This window comes from Typopeltis vanoorti, chromosome 1 (assembly GCF_054136105.1).
Source record: "Typopeltis vanoorti isolate ZY-2024b chromosome 1, IOZ_Tvanoo_1.0, whole genome shotgun sequence".
NCBI lineage: Eukaryota > Metazoa > Arthropoda > Arachnida > Uropygi > Thelyphonidae > Typopeltis > Typopeltis vanoorti.
The window spans coordinates 22127845-22147309 of NC_143549.1; the positions used below are offsets into that span (position 1 = coordinate 22127845).

The 19465-nt window shown below is 35.3% G+C and overlaps 1 protein-coding gene across 1 annotated transcript in view; it reads right to left on the reverse strand.

Moving 5' to 3' along the window:
- LOC150109826 (RNA helicase Mov10l1-like) overlaps positions 1–19465 on the reverse strand; it is a 422682-nt gene that overhangs the window by 359240 nt on the left and 43977 nt on the right. The window contains exon 4 of the mRNA XM_090414598.1: positions 8451–8509. Within this exon, the coding sequence (XP_090270724.1) occupies positions 8451–8509 (59 nt within the window). The remainder of the gene's footprint in view (positions 1–8450; positions 8510–19465) is intronic.

A 19465-nucleotide genomic window follows, 5' to 3' on the forward strand; every position in this document is an offset into this window, starting at 1 on the left:
TTCTGTGATGGGCATTTCCTGCATCAACATGGCAATGACACTGTCTACAAAGTGAGATCTGTAAGGGAATAGTTTGATGAGATGGGTGCTGAAGAACTTTGACTGGTTTTCACAGAGCCCTCAACCCATCAAACATCTATTGGATGAACTGAAATGCCAACTGTGAGTCAGGCCAGGTCACACAACATCAGTGACTGACCTCACTAGTGCTCTTCTGCAAGAATGGAAAGGATTTACTACAACAGCATACCAAAATCTAGTGGAAAACTTTCCCAGAAGATTGAAGGCTAAGCAGAAGTGAAAGATGGACTAACTCCATATTAATGACTTTCGTATTATCATAAGAGTTGGGATGAGGAGGCATCAGGATTTTTAATCAAACAGCAAACATCTATTTGAGTTTATTGTTGTGATGGTGTTCAAGAGGTGAAGAATAAATAGTGAAAAAACAAGCAGTGGGAAAAGAAACTGTTACACTTTGAAAACTTAAGAATGTGAAAATTTCAGTTATCATGGTGTAACAAGAGAAGAAATAAAAACCCTGTATAGATAACTAAGTAAGCCAGCTTGTTCCTAAGCAGATATCGTTAAGAGCTCTTGAAAGTGACAAGTACAAAAAATAAAATGGAAAAAAAACATGCTTGCATCCAAGTGAAAAATATAGCTGAAATTGTTAGTTGAACTAAATAAAAAAAGAAGAAAATTTTATTACAGTTGTGATATGATAAAATAAGGTTAAGTAAAGCAAAGAAGATTAGTCATTGGATTTTGTATGTGAGAGGCTAGTTTTTACACTTGAAATAAGAGATTAAAGATTCCAGTTAATTCCTAGAAAATTTTGAAAAGGGGATTAATTTAGTATAGATAAGATTAATTTTGTTTAAGCTAACATAGGGGTTAGCTTAAACAAAAACCAAAACTCAAGGTCATAATTCCCAAATTGAGACTTCGTCATGTGTCAGTCTCATGCACACGGACCACATGATGTTTTGGCAGAAAAACGCCACTCCAATTGGTCAGTGAAATCGACTCCAGTAAGGGGGGGGGGGAAGAAATTGAAGAAGGTGCCGGTAGGAGTCATCGTATAAAAGGGTTAGGAACCCCCCCCCCACGAGGCTTTTTTTTCCCTCAGAGTTTTCTTCACGAGTCTTCGTATAGGTCTCACGCGGTTTTCCTGAGTGATGGGTTAGGAGTTTTTCTCCGTCCGACACAATAAGGAAACAAAGTGTGCATGATTTTGATTCCGTGTTCCTATTGTCAGAAATGAGGTACGCCGTTTAGTTAAAAAGAGAGAAGATAATGTCAGTGTGTTTCATCGTCCAGTGATCGTAACGAGAGAAAGAAAATTCTATAAAGAAGTCAGTGCCCACGTGGTGAATTTCACAGCCATAGAATAGATGATTCTATGTATGTCCTTGATTGAAGAATGTAAGGTAAAGATTGTGAAAGCCCATCTTAGTGCCAAAAGAACTTAGGAGTGATAAGTAATAGAAGAATTTGTCCTAGGAAGGTAAAATATCGGAAAAAGGTAGAGACCAGTGTAGAAGACCCAAATCAAAAGGTACTGTAAAATCTCGTGTCAATTCAAATCATATGTAACTGTAGTCATTGTTCAATTGCTGAACATTTGAAAGGATTAATGAGAATTGTACTAGGACTTTAGTACATGTCAAACTAGAATAAAAATGAGCTTATTATTAATTAATACGTAATTCATGTGCCTAGAGATTTATGCATATACATTGTATTTTAATTAAGAGAGTTTTAAAGGTCTAAAGTGTGTATTAGCTCAGCGAAAGGATAATTTTAATCCATATTGTCTTAGTGAGAAAATTAGAGTAACTGATTATATATGTCCTAGAAGATACAGAATTATAGTGTGATCAAACCAACAAAAGGGGTTAGACAGGAGCAACTAGTTCTAAGATTATACTTGTTTGTATGTATAGAATCTGTTATGGCGATATGATCAAAATTCTCATGTAGGATCTCAACCTAATACTTGTGTTTAGCTAGTGAAAATTTGTATTATATATTCTTAGTATTGAATTGAGTTTTATTTGATAAAGGATGAATTGTACCATGTTTAAGAGTTCAATAAACTTTTGTTCATTGAAAATACAGTTGTCTGAGATTGCCGCTCAATGCACCACTTGTAACAACATACAAATCTAATCACATGGAGGGGGGGGAATTTGTTAAGTTACTAGTAAAGGTCACGACTGCATATTAGTTTCACACTCAAACATATTTTGTAATTGCTCCTTGTTTTTGAAATTTATTTCTTAAACTAAATGTCCTGAAAGGCGCAGTATAAAATAAATATTTAGGAACACTAAGGGGAGGAGAAGCTTCAATATTTGTATTTGGGTGATATCTCGTATATAAATAAGATTTGGACAAAGACAAGTAGAGTTTCACATGTAAGGATAGTTGAAAGCCTAACAATCGTAAATTGGGACACAACAAAGTGCTTAGACATATCACTCATACAAAAAACCATCTGGTCTCCACACTATAATGTGGCCTCAAGAACGATCCCTGAATACAGCCTAGCTCCAAGTACATAATCCTGCTGCCACCTACAATGTTAGCACATTATACTAATGTGCTAACATTGTCGGTGGCAGCAGGATTATGCACCAGCTAATCTGGAAGTCACCTAAATGCACTACTGCTGCCATGTTCAGTTCTATATGCTATCTGGCATACAGAACTGTTTTACTACTATACCCTTGAAGATGGAGACAAGTTAGAACCTCTGCTCTTTAGAACCAAATCCATGGATAATGAAGTCATCTACCACCTGGTTGGTCTTCAACATCTTTTTTCTTTTTTATAGCTCCACCCACAAAAGGTTGCAAAACTGTAGTACACTATCACCATGGATAGCTAACTTTTTGTTTTTTTTGCATTTTTATTAATTTATATTTTTTAAAATATTTTTCAATTATTTTTTACTTACTTAGTACAGAAAGCCTGCTCTAAAGACCAAACAGAGAACTTTTTCAAGCTACCTCAGGTCTCCACTAAGCCCTGCTTACTGGAGACTTGAAATTGAATTATGAAATTCATCTACCATCTCAAGACAGTCACAAGCATCCAAGCCCATGACAGGATTTGAAATTGCAGCCTGTTATTTGGACAACTGGACAATGTTGTATGCAGATGATATTGTGTTGTGTGCAGAATCAAGAGAAGTAGCAGCTAAACTGGAAAGTTGGAGGAAAGTACTGGAATAGAGAGGTATGAGGCTGAGAAGAAGTAAGACAGAGTACATGTGTTGTTGGCAAAGTGGTTGGCAGTCAAGAGACAGATCTGGAGCTGGAAGAAAATGTCATCAGGAATGTCAGTGACTTTAGGTTCAATAATGAAAGAGGATGGAAAGGCTGAAAAGGAAGTAGGATGCAGGATACAAGCTGGATGGAGGAACTGGAGAGGGATGGCCAAAGTGCTATGCGATAAGAGAGTGCAGGTCAATCTAAAGGGAAAAATCTATAGAACAGTGGTGAGACCAGCTATGATGCATGCTATGGAAACTGTGGTCCTGAGGAAAAATAACATTGTCAGGATGGAGGTAGCAGAGATGATGTTGTAACCTTTTCTCTTATTTATTATAACTATCCTACCACTGCGGCATTTATGTTGTGTCGCTTCTTCTTATTCACACTTATTTTAAACCTTTTATGCTATGTCTCTGTAATACACTATCGGGCAGCACGTGGTACCTCTGAGTGACAATGGAATTTCCTCGAGATAGAGGCAGTACCAGAGTATCAGAGTGTCTAAGATTTACCTCTCGTAAAACGCCAAGAAATTTATTTGTTTCGCTGCGCCACTCAGCGCTATTAGATCATTAAACATTAAACAACCAAAAGGTAATCTCAGGACAGTACTTAATGATACCTATCAACTCTGCAGATGTGGCCAAAATATACCCTTTTCAAATAACCCTTTTAATATCCCGCATAGGTTCGCATTAATATTTTATAAGCGGTGCATCGGATTCCAGAAATCACAGAAAGTCTTTCTTAGAATCAAAAGCAAGGTTTATTATACTCAGAGGTTAATACACATAATAACACTAAATTAAATCCCATCTTAAGGGATTTCCAGACAAGGTATATAATATTCAAACACTACTATTATACTTAAAAATTAATATACAGTAGCTTCCTAAAGTATGAATTATATTAACCTTCGCTAATGCATTAATCATGTACTATTATCACAATCAATCTAAGACTCCGTAGCTCTGTCAGACTACACAAGATAACATTCATATCTTTCACAATCTCTTTATATTATGCCAATTCTTTACTCTAAACATATCCTTAATTTCATTCAATATAAAGGCGAACATTAACACAACGACAGATAGTAAGGTAAAATCAATATTCTTCTAAAGTCCTAGCAATACAATCCTATCCTAGATCATTAATGTTACTGCCGGAGATACTGCCGCCAAGACCCGCGACTGCCTCCGGTATCCGTCCGACATCGAGGCACTCGCACCCCCTCCGCCTCCACGAAAGATGAACACACAGGAGATCCTGGGACAAAAAGCCTTGTTACAGGGTTGCATGACCCTTATATTTCCCCCTTTCCTTCTCAGCGATTCTCGTCCTTTTCGATGTCCAGCCAACTCACACTTGCTATTACGTCACAGCGTCCATTCTCTGCCCTGCTCATTGCACGTACGCTGACGTCATTGTTTACTTGGGGCGAGACGCTCCTTCGCGTAACCTTTAGACTTGACTCCCCCCCAACTGTTGAATATGTGCTTACATTCAATAATTCTTTTATACATCAACTTTTATAATGCTCTGTTACTGTTTTATACCTTCAATATTAATTTAATCACATTCATGAATGGCACAAAATACATACTTATTTAACCTTTTCATAGCAGAACACACTTGATTTATATATACATAATGCTTATTCTACACTTAGAGGCAATTTATTGTATTTATCTCATTCTTTTGTTTGGAAAAGCATGTTAGACTCTGATAAGATAAGAATACATAATTTTCTACTCTATCACAATCTAACAATGAGAATGCTTAGGTGGATGTGTGGTGTGACCAGAAAGGATCATCTGAGAAATTACTATGTAAGGGGAATGGTGAAAGTCACGAACTTAGAAGCGAGATACAGAAGACAAGGTTGAGATGATCTGGCCATGTGACGAGGAGTGAAGATAAATATGTGGGATGGAGGAGGAAATAGGTAATGCAGATGGGTGTGCGGGGGGGGGGGGGGCAAAGTAGGGTAGTTGTTTCTAATGAGTCTCCTCCAGCCCAAGACAGGAGGATGTGGAGGAGACTCGTTAGAAACAGCTACCCTACTTAAGTGGAATAAGCTGCAGAATAATAAGAAGAAGATATGTTAACTTAATGAAAGCTATTGATATGCTAACCACTTGGGCCACAAGAATACTTTTTCTAGTATCCTTTGAGAATGGGATTGCTTGCTGATAACACCAGAGCCCATTTGGTGGAAATATGTCACACATCAAGAAGACAGGACAGACTTCACTGGGAGAGGATATGTCATCACTTGCTCATTAATGGCCTACTTTTTTTTTATATTGGTTATACTAATGTGTTAATATATTGGTATAAACTAAGTTATTGTGTATGCAATTTATTTGGCAGTTATGTATATTTGGTATTTTAGATATTTATAACAGTTTATCTTTGCAGTACTTGACTTGTTATTTTAAGTTGCTTTTGACTATTTATTTTGAAATTTATTTTCAGTAAATAGTAAATACTATCAATATCTTTAATATGTTGCACTTGTGAATTGTATTGCTTTTTTATTATTATTATGTGAATCCCACCAATGAACAGCTGTAAAACTATTGGTCTAGTTATGGTCCAGGATCGGATATGCTAACCATTAACACCGCAAGATTTAGATGCTAAAACATGAAACGTTTTCAAGCAACTTTAAGCTTGGATGATATATAAGCAGAGTGGTGGTGGTTTTGCACTGGGCAGTGAAATTCATTAGCCAATTAAAAGATGCTCACAATTATCCATGTCAGCAGTGACATTTAAATCCATGCCTACTTGGCTAAAAAACAGAAGTCATATTCACTTGGGCAACCAAGATAGAATGACCAGGACTACTAAGCATTGCTAATAAAATGCTTACTTCTGCCATCCCCTTCCCCATTAATTCTTTGAAAATTTTATCTTGTTATTCTTACCTGGTAAAGAAAACATTTTCCAGTTTTCTTTTCTTTTTTTTTTTTTTTTGGATTTTGAATAATTATCCATTTTTCATTATTATATAACAGAAATAAATGCATTTTTAATATTTTAACATTACGACTATTGAAAAAACTTAGAAATGAAGGAAAATGTAGTTGTAAAAGGAATCAGAGATGATAAAAGTGAAGTTAAAACTGAAGATAATGATATTCTAGATGTCTGCACTAATGACTTTGAAGGACTGCTAAATGAAACAAGTAGTGTCAGCTCAGCATGATGGTGGGAAAACTGTCAATAGGAATGCATATCCATGCTTGAAGTAGAAAAAGTCATCAAAAATCTGAAATGTGGAAAGGCAGCTGGAGAAGAGGAAATTATTATTATTATTATATGATAACTCCAAGGAATCAAAAAAAAAAAAAAACTCATCAAGGGAAGGTATCTACTCTGCAACTCTCTGTCTCCACCAAATACAATGAACTGCATCATTTACACCACCGCCATCTACTGCCCACCACCACCACCACTAGTTTTTTCACAGACAATCACAAACATCCATACCATGGCATGGATGTTTGTGATTGTGTGTGAAATTGAGATATGCTAACCACTCAGTCAACTAGGCCAGCAAAAATTCAGCCAGAAATGCTCAAACATGGAGGTATAAAAGTTTTACAGTGGCATAGCATAATTAAGAAAGCCTAGTCAGAGAATCATTCCAGATGATTGGAGCAGAGCTCTCATAGTACCCATTTATAAAAAGAGAAATAAAATTGAATGTGAGTGTTTCTGGTAAGATTTATACAAGTATACTTGACAAACAGCTAAGAAAATCTGTGGAACAGAAGCTTGGTGAAGAACAGGCTGGATTTAGGCCAAATAGAAGTTGTCAGGATCAGATTTTCAAATAAAGATAAATAGTTGAGAAATCTTGGGAATATAACAAGGATTTGCAATAATGTTTTGTTGAGAAGGCGCCAAGAGGAAAGCTCTTCAAAACGCTACAGTCATATTGTGTTCAACATTATGTTGAATACAATATGACTGTATTCAAGCTGTAAGTGAGCAGTTAGAATTGAAGGAGGTACAAGAAGGTGGTTTGAGGTCAAATTACGTTTGCAACAAGGGTACACACTATCTCCACAGTTATTCATTATCTATATGCATCACGTTATGAAGGAAAGTGGTGTTAAATCAGATATCAAAATTGGTGATGTTAATCTTAGCTCTTTACTTTATGCAGATGATGTTATACTTCCTGAAAAAATCCAGCACAAATTTGTAAGGTTCCCTGACTAAATTGACTGTAGTAAAAATTTGGTATGTAAATCAGCAATAAAAAGACAGACAATGAAAATAGGCAGAAACATTGAAAATCTCAACTGTATGTTGAATATAGAACAAGTAAAACATTTCAGCTATTTAGGCACAATTTGTAGTGAAGATGGTAAATTAAATATGGAAATAGACAACAGAATTAGTAAAGCTGGTACTGTAGGAAGTCAAATGAATAAATTTATGTGGAATAAGAAAGAAATTAGTCAAAACACTAAATAAGCTGCATACAAGTCAGTCTTCAAACCAATTTTAATTTATGAATCTGAGAATTGGGTTAGAAACAAAAACACTTGATCAGAGATTAGAGTCCTCTGATATGAGAGGTTCTGAGAAAGATTAGTGGAGTGAACAGATAGCATCAATGGCATAATCACATTAAAAATGGAGATATTAGGAAATAACTCACCATTGTTAGCATTCAGGATGTTAGTAGAGTTAATCTCACGTGATATGGGAGAGGAAAAATTAGCAAAACAAGTGTTGCCAGTTTGGTAGGGAAAAAAAACAGAGAAATACTAAGATGTAGATGGATTGATGCAGTATAAATGTACCTTAAAAGACAGAATATAAGATCTGATAATATTGGAGTCTTGACAGAGAACAGATTAATTTGGAGGAAAATTACTGATCTGAAGTTAGTAATGGTGTAACTTTTTCATGTAGTACTATCATAATTATCCTGTACACCCCCTGAGGATACCTATTAGGAATTTGATGATGATGATGATATTTTAACTAGTTCAGTTTTAAATTGAGAGCAAAAACTCATTTCAATTGATACCTTGTTTATCACAAAAATACTTTCTATAAACGAAATGCAGTTCTATATTTTAGAAAGATATAACTCAGTATTTTAGTATTAATCAAGCATTGCTAGAAAAACTTTACCTTCAACTCCAATACAACTGGCCTGATGAACAATCTGATGACAACGCCTCAAAGGAGTCCTAATAATTGAAAAAAAAAAATTTCTACAGCAGAAAAAAAATGCAGAGTTGAATAAATCAACTATCAAATGTTCTAAGAAATAAACATTAAATAAATACATTTCATTTTAATAAGTTCCATACAGTAATCACATCATTTACTATTACAGCTGTTCCACTTATATAAAAAAAAAACTGTCAACTGCACCATTGTTATCATATTATCAATTTTTCATCTCTGTAAAGAGTTTGTTTTACATTGACTGTTTAAACAACAAAATGTTCATTAGTCACTTTTCTTGTTCCTTTCCTGAAATTACGGAATTACTCTTCACTTCCATGGATCCTCTTTTTTTAATTCCTTATTTAGCATATGATTTTTTCAATCGTTCCTTCTGTTTCACTGCAGTATAAATATTCTTACTTCTCTCAGTTCAATTTGATGCAGAAATTACCTATTTTTGTAACAGAGAAAGACATTTCTTCTACTACTTCATAAACAACATATCTAATTAGAGCTCTTCATGTTAAGATACTTTACAGTTTCAAATTTCACCAATTGCTTTTTCCATAGTAATCTGGCATAGTTAAGACAGAAGATGAAACTTTCCATTCAGCATTAACTTGAACACTGAATTAGAATGCCAATTCCAATATCTTCTTTTATCTACTTAACACCTGTTGACAGTCTCAACTCCTCCAACTCAACTCCTGCGAGTCTCAACTTAAAGACTCACAGTGCCATGATTCCTTTTCAGAATCTTCTATTAACATTCTCCAGACTGTCACATTTTCTTAAAAACTTCCTAAGAACAAAATTCTCTGGTTGCTGTTCTCAAATTTACATTCCCTCTCTATTTGTTTTCCTCATTACCCCAATACCAAACACTCTCTCCATCAGCTGTCAATCAAACTTCATGTACATGCTTGCTGAGGAGACACTTAACACTTATGAAATACAATAAAGAAGAATCAAATGATTACAAACTATCAGAATCTAGTAAATACATCAAACTTCAAATGTTTTACATTTCATTTTGACAATAATAATATCAATAACAGGCACATGGCAAGTGGCGATCATATGTGTTACGAAAGCAAAACTAATGATATGCTTACTAGAAAAAATTGTAAAAAGATTCATAATTGAAAATTATGATTATTTTTACAACATGCTAAGTTATCTATCATCATTATTATTATTTACAACCTCCATGGAGTCACAAGACTCATTGTAGGAGGACTATCCTAGACAAAGCAAAGTTATCAAAACTCCTTAAACTCATTTGCTGTCCGTGCTCTCACCCCCCCCCCCCTTTCAGGCAGTATTCTACATTTAACAGAGGTTAAACTATCCTCCATACAAACAAACTACTCCTCACCAACTTGCTTTCACAACTTCTAGGGATGGTCCCTTGTCATAGCTATTTCCCCTTGTTCTACCATATAAAAGATCTCCTAAGGGTCAACTCTGTAACTATCTCCCAGTTTAAATCTCAATCATATTACCTCTCCTTCTTCTGTCTACCAAACTATGCATTACCCGTTCCCTCAGTCTATCCACATAATTAACACTGTACAGTCCTGATATATATATATATATATATATATATATATATATATATATTGTGAAAAGAGTTGAATGACTTAGACTGAGAGTTAGGTAAAAGGGAGGTTTAATAGTAAAACATGACTAGTTTCGGCTTATAACAGTCTTCATCAGGTGACATTATATAAGAAAGAAAAAAAAACTATGAATAACATAGAGAGTCTCTATACATAATTAGTATGAAAACGATGTAGTTGTATTTAAAGCTGTTCTTTCATTTGTTGCATTGTTAGGAGAGTGCATGCTTGCAGCATCACGTGAACACCAGTACATGATTACAGTTGAATGACTGACTATCTGAGAGGTTGTAGCTCAAGTTATTATTTAGATGTTCAGGGTTGAGAATGATTTCCCTAGATTCTACGATTTTTCTCTCCAATTCATCATGGCAATGAAAAACTTTAGTAGATCTGTCTCAGCGGACTGTATGACTTGGGGTTTCATCATTAAGATTAGTCGAGAAAAGGATATGGCTTGATAAGGCACTGGCTCGCTGTCTCTTGTAAGCAATGTCCCTCATGTGTTCCTCTATGCGTAATTCAATAGATTTGTCTGTCTGGCCAAAATAAGGAATATCACAATCACACCAAATTTTGTACACACACCAGGAAATTTAAGATGATGATGACATGGTTTTGGGTGGCTTATTAAGGAGCAGATTTTTGGAAGTGGAGTGAAAAAAGTTCTGATATTGTATTTTTTTTAGAACCTTGGTTAATTTTTGTGAAACTGAACTTATATAAGGAATAGATATATTGCCTTTAAATGTATTTATTTCTTCTGTGTGATGACTAGGAGGATTAAGAAGGAATTTTTCAATTCCTCTTTTAGAATATATATTAAGTAAGAAAGTAGTTTTGAGATAGTTGATTGCTTTTTGAAATTCATTTGGGTCATCAAGAAGAGAGCAAGCTCTATGTCCCAAGGTAGAAATTATTCCAAGTTTTTGGGGAGGGAATAATATACAGGGTGTTCGGGATAAATTTGACAGTTTCGTAAGGAAAAAGAAAATCTTCTTTGTATCTATTAAATTTAATGAATTGACAAAAAAACATTACAGGCAGAGTTAATTACAATACTATCAACAAGATTTACTCAAAAAAACCACCATTAGCATCGATCACAGCTTCAATTCTGCTTCGGAACCTCGAACAAGCTGATGCTACAGTCTCCCTAGGAAGGGCCGCAAAAACTGTTTTAATTTTATCCATTAACTGGGCTTTTGTATTACTGGAAGTGCGATTGGTGTCTTTTTCAACTGCGCCCCATACAAAATAATCCATGGGGTTAAGGTCTGGGGAGTTTGGAGGCCAAACATTTGGACTGGTGAAGTCGTAGAAATTTTCAGACAACCATTTTTGACTTTTCCCAGAGGTGTGGCAAGGGGCCGAATCCTGCTGCCATACATACGGCCTACCATTGGCTACCCTTGTTATCCAGGGCTTGACTACAGTTAGCAACTCCACGAACAAAGCCCGAATTCCAATGCCAGGGTTCTTCAACACCTGTTCCTGCAGATTTGCGAGGAATTCTGCTGTACGAACGCAATCAGATCGTCTGCTAGGGATCTTTCTTCTTGCTACATCCTCGTAGTCACCATTGCAAGTCTCTAGTTCATGCCTGATTGTTTTTACTGTATTCAGGGAGCATTGGGCAGCAGTCGTAATATCCTTATTTTGATGGCGGGCACGAATCATCATGATACAAGTTATTCTCTTCCATGATTCAGGTGGGTTCCAGCTATCCATCCTTTCTGACATCTTGTATATGAATGAAGAAGGGTCCAAACTTTTAAATGAAGAGAAGTGTGTGTTAATACATGTAACTTACGGAAAAATATAATTAATTATAAATATGTCAAATTTATCCCGAACACCCTGTATATATTATTCCCTATATATATATATATATATATATATATGCTATCTGCTTCTGCACTCTTTCCAAGATTAATTCATCTCCTTCTAATCCTAGTAACCAAATTTCAGCACAATACTCAGGATGTGGTTCTGATCAGGACTTTATACAATAAAATCAAAACTCTTCTATCTCAGTTGGTCAGAGCCTTCTCAGAATTGCAACAATCTTCTGGATTATCTTTACTATCTCTTTCCAATATGTTCCCCAAATGTCAAGTTTCTACCAATCCCCACTCCAATGTTCCTTGAGCCTCCTCTCTCTCCCCAATTCCTCCAGTACAGTTTCTCCTACAGAGTATGCAACATCCCATTGATGTATCACAAATGGGATGGATATGTTGGAAATCTGAATAAGTTGGAAATCACATATTTCCAACTTATTCAGATCCTCTTGAAAGGTTTCAACATCTCCATTATTACTAATCCCATCTATTAAATATTAAATCCCATCTATTAAATATCCCATTCCAAATTCACATCATCAGTAAACAACTGAATAACCCCTTGCACACCTTTGACAGTATCACTGATATACAGGTCCTGGTAATGAACCCTGTGTACCCCATTTGTAAACTGCTGCTTCCTTGATACCACTGCTTCATACAAAACTCGCTAATATCTATCAGAAAATTTCACTCAAATTCACTAATAACCTAATATGTAAACCCATATGTTGTAACTTAAATATCAGCTTATCATGTGGCACCCTTTCAAATGCCTATGTAAAATCCAAAAAAAAAAAAATGGCAGAATATACCTTTCCCTCATCAACTGCCCTTGTCACTTTATTATAAGACGCAATCATATTACTAAAACAAGAGCATCCTTAACAAATCCGTGCTGATTCTCACAGATGACATTACCCTCATCTGCTGAATAATGTGTATCTCTCACTATTTTTTCCAAATTAACAACTATGGAAGAAATACAAACTGGTATATAGTTTAACACTGATTATGTAATGCCACTATCTTACTCTTCTTCTACCCCTTAGGCACCTTTCCCATAACCAGATGCTCAGTGAACATGTGAACAGAGCTCTCAATTCTTTAGCACAATTCCTGAAAATGCTTGATGAAATTCCATCCAGTTCCATTACTTTATTGATATCCAGGGTACTCAGTATTGGAAAAACACTCTCCTCTCCTCTTGCACTTCTAAACCTCAAACTCTCCCAATCCCTGAAGTATTAAAACCTACTTCTCCAAAATATATCTTGATAAAGTGATCATTATAGAGTCAATATCAGTTAATCTGCTCCCATCTTCATCCAACAATGTCATTCTTCCTCCTACTGGCTATATAACGAAAGAATTCTTTTGGATATTCCATGGCTCTCAGGGCCAATCTCCTCTCATATTCAACTTCTCTCTGCTTTATCGTAACATTCACTCTCCTAGCCTGAGTCTTATATTCTTCATGAATCTACTCTCTCTCTCTCTGTTTGGCATCATCTGTCATCCACTTTACACTAAATCATGTACTTTTTTTCTTTCGAAGTATACAACTCGCCACTGCTACTAAAAAATATTTCTTCCCTAATTTCCATGCACTCATGTCATCTCACCCTTCCAATTCTTCCATCCATGGAATTATCCCAAGATGATTTCTAAGATTATTATAATCACCCATCTTATAATGGAACATAAATTTCTTTTTCCTATATACTTCTGCATGTCCATTCGTTATTTAAGTCAAGACTACATGGTCATTCTTTCCAACAGGGTTAGGGATGACATCTCAGTTACAATCAAATACTAGAACCAAATCAAAAACTTTTGAACCTCATATTCCCTCTACTACATATTATCTAAGACATTTGTTCCTCAAGAATTCCAGAAATTTCATTCCCTCACTACTACATGCAGTTTCCTCTTCCCAATTTATACTGTTGTAGTTAAAATCTCCAATAATAATCATTCTTTTTACACTTGCCAAGCTCAACTGACTAAACATCTCCTGTTTTTCACTCTCTATGCTCCCTGGCTTACAGCAATATCCTACTAAATATCCTGCCCTGACCACCTTCACCTCACACCATATGCTCTCAAAACCATCAGTGCCATGTCTTCTAAATCTTCCACTCTGAGAAAAAACAACTCATCACTTGTCATTGAGTAATACTTTACCACTGCATTTTCCCTTGTTATCCTGCCAAAAATGCTATCTATGCTACTTCTATTCCTGTCAGTATATCATCTTCCATCAACCATGTCTCACTGATACCAATAATCTTTGGACAGGCCATGGCTGTCAGTAAATACCAATTCATCTCCTTTATTCTGGATGCTCCTAGCATTCATGTAAAGAAACATCAATGCATTTTTGGTATTTCTATATCTATTATTATTAATTCCTCCAAACAGATGTTATTATTATCTATTATCATTATTAATATTATTATTACTATGTGACACCTCCAAGGAGTCCAAAGACTCAACGAGGGAGGGTGCCTATTCTACAACTCTCCGTTTCTACTACTTAAACCATAAACTACAGTGAAAACTGCCACTACCATCATCACCTACGCCAACTACATCTACTGCTCACTATCACCACTAGTATTTTTTGTCTGTAAATTGCACGTGTTCTCAAGGCCAATTTGTCTGTCTGCAGGAAGAAAAACTCTTTTATTAGGTTTTTTTCATACTAATTTTTTGCATTTATTAATGAATATGAATTTTCAAAAAAAAAAAAAATGCAAATTCATATTCATTAATACATTAGCATCTGGTCATTCAAAATTTGATGTATAACATTAGTAATCACTAACATCACAGTACATGATCACTATAATTGTAGTGATCATGTACTGTATGCTGTGTACAAAATTTGTAGTGTAAGCATTGTCAAGTCAGATTTGTATTTTTCAATTCTTGAAATGATGAAACTGTGATATCACAAAAAATAGTTATTGCATGAGAACCTATAGATCCATTATCTGCCCTTGCAATTTGTTACTGATTACTGCAAATTTAAGTATAGAAAAATGCTATATGCAAACATTGTCAAATTGTGTTAGGAATAACTTAAATTTACCAAGATTTTGATCTTCATATTAAGATCATCATCCAGGGTATAAACATACATGCCCTTTGATGGAAAAACCTGCAGTCTTGTTTTAAATTTCCAATAATATTAGCTGTGACATAATTACTATTTAAAATAAGGGCTCAGATTGGTTATTAACAAATGATAAATAAGGTTCTGGAGTACTACAGTCCTAATTATTATAGGCTGTTAAACAAATTATGTAGGTTGAATAGGCCAGGCTGGTAGAGTAATGGTTGATCAAATTAGTGATATTTTGCATAACATCTGAATTGTAATGTAACTGTTTCTCTGTATAAAATTTGTATGTATACTCTAGATAATGACTTATTATTATTATTATTAGACCTCCAGGAAGTCACGGACTTATTGAAGAAGGCTGTACATCACCCACACTATCTGCTGGTTGTTATACTTTCTCTTAAAACTCATTTATTTATATGAAACTCACTACTGATTAAATGAATCACAGTTCTGTAAGAGAAAAATCTATCTATATTCTCTATCATATTCTCAATCAATTGTTCTGATCTAGATTCCAAAATCCCAACATCATCTATGTAACCTTCCACAGCTTCTTTATCCCTTTGGAACTCCAAATCTGAGTAAAGTAGTCCAGGAGTGTTTATATTACAGCCTTGTAAACAAGTAAAATGATTTCCATATCCTTATATGCCAATGCTCATTTCAGCATTGCAATTATCCATGAGTTGCATTTGAAATTGTAATATGATCTTCAAACTTCAACTTTCTATCTGCGAGTCATATAATCCCAGCAATATAACAAGCCACTGGATATTGCATGATGCCAAGGTTCATAATTTTACACTTTGCAACATTCAATTGATAGCCATTATTGTTTGCCCACACTTAAAGCATATTCAAATCACTCAGTAAATGGGTGATGATTTCTGATTGCATGGCAATCTCTGCATTATCAGCAAACAACTGAATATCTCTTGTCAGAATCTTCCCAATATTACTAATATATAGATTAAACAACAATAGTTTAAGAACAGAGTGCTTAAGGATCAAAGTTATATAACTGGGAGGAGACCACCACAGTCTTTTAAGGAATATGGAGAAATGACTGGAGCTTCTGACCTAATGTCCAATCTTCCTTCTCATGGTGCACCCTGTTAGGTATCTACCTGGATACTGAACAAATGAGGATGGGCTGGCAATTTGGAATATAGCTAACCAACCTGTATTCTTATTGGCTTAAACCACAATGTAAAATGATGATACAACATGACAGAATTTCATGCCGGCTGGGACGTCACCCAGTTAAACAAGGCTCCTGCTGTTTTTGTTCAGGGGGAACCAGGACGAAAATCAAAAAGTCTGCAACTGGAACAAATACCAGAACTCATCCCAACTCAATATCAACAGAGTTCAAGATTGGTACTATCAACATAAGAAGCATCAATGAAAAAGAAATGGAACTAGCAGAAGAATTAGATAAGTACCAGATCGACATAATGTGTAACTGAAAAAAAAAGAAGACAAAAACAGGTAGGATCTTTCTAAACAACAAATACAAAATGTTATATTTATGGCAATAACAATCTGGGAAAAGAGGGAGTAACCATAGTATTCAACATTAAATATGAGAATACAATTTTCTTGAATGGGAGTCAATATCAAGTGGAGTGATGTGGACAAATATCAGAAGGGGGAATTCGGCAATGAGACTTATTTATGCTTATGGTCTGACACAAGGTTCTACCAAGGAAGAAATGGAGGAATTTTTGGAAGCATTACAAAAGGCAATTGACTCAATGAAAGAGGAAAAGTTGGTCCTTGGAGATCTAAACAGCAGAGCAGGAAATGATAACCAGATATACAGAAATGTTTTGGGAAAATTTGGAGAAAAGCCCCAAGTTAATAATAATGGTAAATGTCTACTGAATTTCTGTTCAGGACATGGATTAGTTATTACTAACACCATATTCCAACATAAAAATGGTGACAAATTCACATGGAGATAAATGCAAGAAATAAAACAAGTTTCATTGACTGTTATAGTTGATAGCAATGATTTTCTACTGGTTCAGGACACAAGAGTATAGATTATTTGAAATAGAAGTGACCGCTATTTAGTTTTGAGCAGGATAAAATTGAATTTTGTACTGACAAAAAGAGTGTTAAGAAAGTTTTAAAACGAATCAAGGTGGAGTAGCTTTCAGAGATGAACTGTAAACTGAAATACACAAATATCACTGAAAGAAAAATTTAAGAGTTTGAAAACTAGAAATAAACCTTGGGGATTCAGTGTCAAATCCTGAAGAAAACACTGATGGATTCAGTGTTTTCTTCACTGAATCCATCAGTGAAGAAATTCTCTGGCAAAAAATTCCAGAGAGGAATATTCTGAGGTTCTCTGTAAGCATAGAAAAATCAAAACTCCATGGTGGACTCAGGAAGTTCAAGAAACAGTGAAGGAAAAGAAGAAACAGATCAAACGTTCTTGTCAAGTAAGACAGCTTGTAGTCTTAGAATATACAGAGAAACGTGTAAGAAACAGAAGCACTGTGTAAAGCTAGCTAAACAAAAGTCATGGGAAGACCTTGGTAAGATAGAAAATAAATATCAGGAAAGTGCAAAATATTCTTTCATTAGCGAAATATTCGCTAATGAAAGAGCTTAGAAATGGAGGAAAGAGTACTCTAAAAGGAATCTGAGATGATAAAGTTGTCATGAAAACAAAAAGATAATGATATTCTAGATGTCTACATTAATTACCTTGAAAGACTTCTGAATGAAACAAGCAATCTCAGCATGATGGTAGAAATTCCCCAACACGAATGCAGTCAAGAATACATAGTCATACTTGATGTAGAAAACGTCACCAAAAACCTGAAATACAGAAAGGAAGCTAGAGTATATGAAATTCAGCAAGAAATGCTCAAATGGAGGTATAAACATTTTACAGTGGCTACAATCCCTGATCAGAGCCTCTGAATTAGGTTCTGATCAGAGTATAGAATTCGAGATTATTGGAACAGAGCTCTCATAGTGAGGTGCTTAAGGGTAGAAGCTGTATAACTGAGAGGAGACCTCCACATAGCCTTTAAATGAATGCAGAGATCCGACCAGAGCCTCTGACCTAAGGTCCAATCCTCACCTTCTCATGATGCACCCTGTTGGGTATCTACCTGGATACTGAACTAACAAGGACGGGCTGTCAGTTTGGGATTTAGCCAACAAAATTGTATTCTTATAGGCTTAAACCAAAATACAAAATGAATTGTACAACATGACAAAATTTCATGCTGGCTGGGGTGTCACCGAGTTAAACAAAGCTCCCATTGTTTTAGCCAGGTAATCAGGGCAAACAGCAAAAAGTCAGCTACTGGAACAAATCTGAACACACACCCCAACTCAACATCACCAGAGTTAAAGATCAGTACTATCAACATAAGAAGCCTGAATGGCAAAGAAATGGTTAGGTGAGGATTTGGATAAGTACCAAATCGACATAATAGGGATGACTGAAACAAAAAAGACAAAAACTGGCGAGATCTTTCTGAGCAATAAATACAAAATGTTATATTCAGGCAATGACAATCAAGGAAAAGAAGGAGTAGCCATAGTATTCAACACTAAATATGAGGCTAATCTTCTTGAATGGCAGGCAGTCTCAAGTAGAGTGATGTGGGCAAATATCAGAATGGGGAACTGATAATGAGACTTATTTGTGGCTAAGGTCCAACAGAAGGTTCTATTAAGGTAGAAGCGGAGAAATTTTTTGAGGCTTTAGAGAAAGTAAGGGACACCATGAAAAAGGAAAAGCTGTTCCTTGTTGGGGATATAAATAGCAGACTAGGAAATGAGTGTCAGACATACAAAAATATTTTGGGAAAATTTGGAGAAAACAGTAAAGCAAATAATAATGGCAAATACCTGTTGGATTTGTGCTCAGGACATGAACTGGTTATTACTAACACCATGTTCCAACATAAAAATGTGCACAAATTCACTTGGAGAGAAGAGGCAAGGAATAAGAAAAGTCTCATTGACTATGTTATTATTGATAGTGATGTTTTCTCCCTGGTGCAGGACACCAGAGTGTACAGAGGATTTGAAATTGGAAGTGATCACTATTTAGTCTTGAGCAGGATAAAATTGAATTTCATATTGTAAAGAATAACATGTAAGAAAATTTTAAAGCAAATAAAAATTGAGAAGCTCTCAGATGTGGACTGTAGATTAAAATACACAAAGATTATTGATGAAAATAATTAAAGAGTTTGAGAACAGGAACCAAACCTTGGAGATTCAGTGGCAAGCTTTGAAGAAATCCCTGATTGATTCAGCCAGAGAGGCATGTTGTGAGGTTGTCTGCAAGGATAGAAAAATCAGAACTCCATGGTGGATACAGGAAGTTAAAGAGGT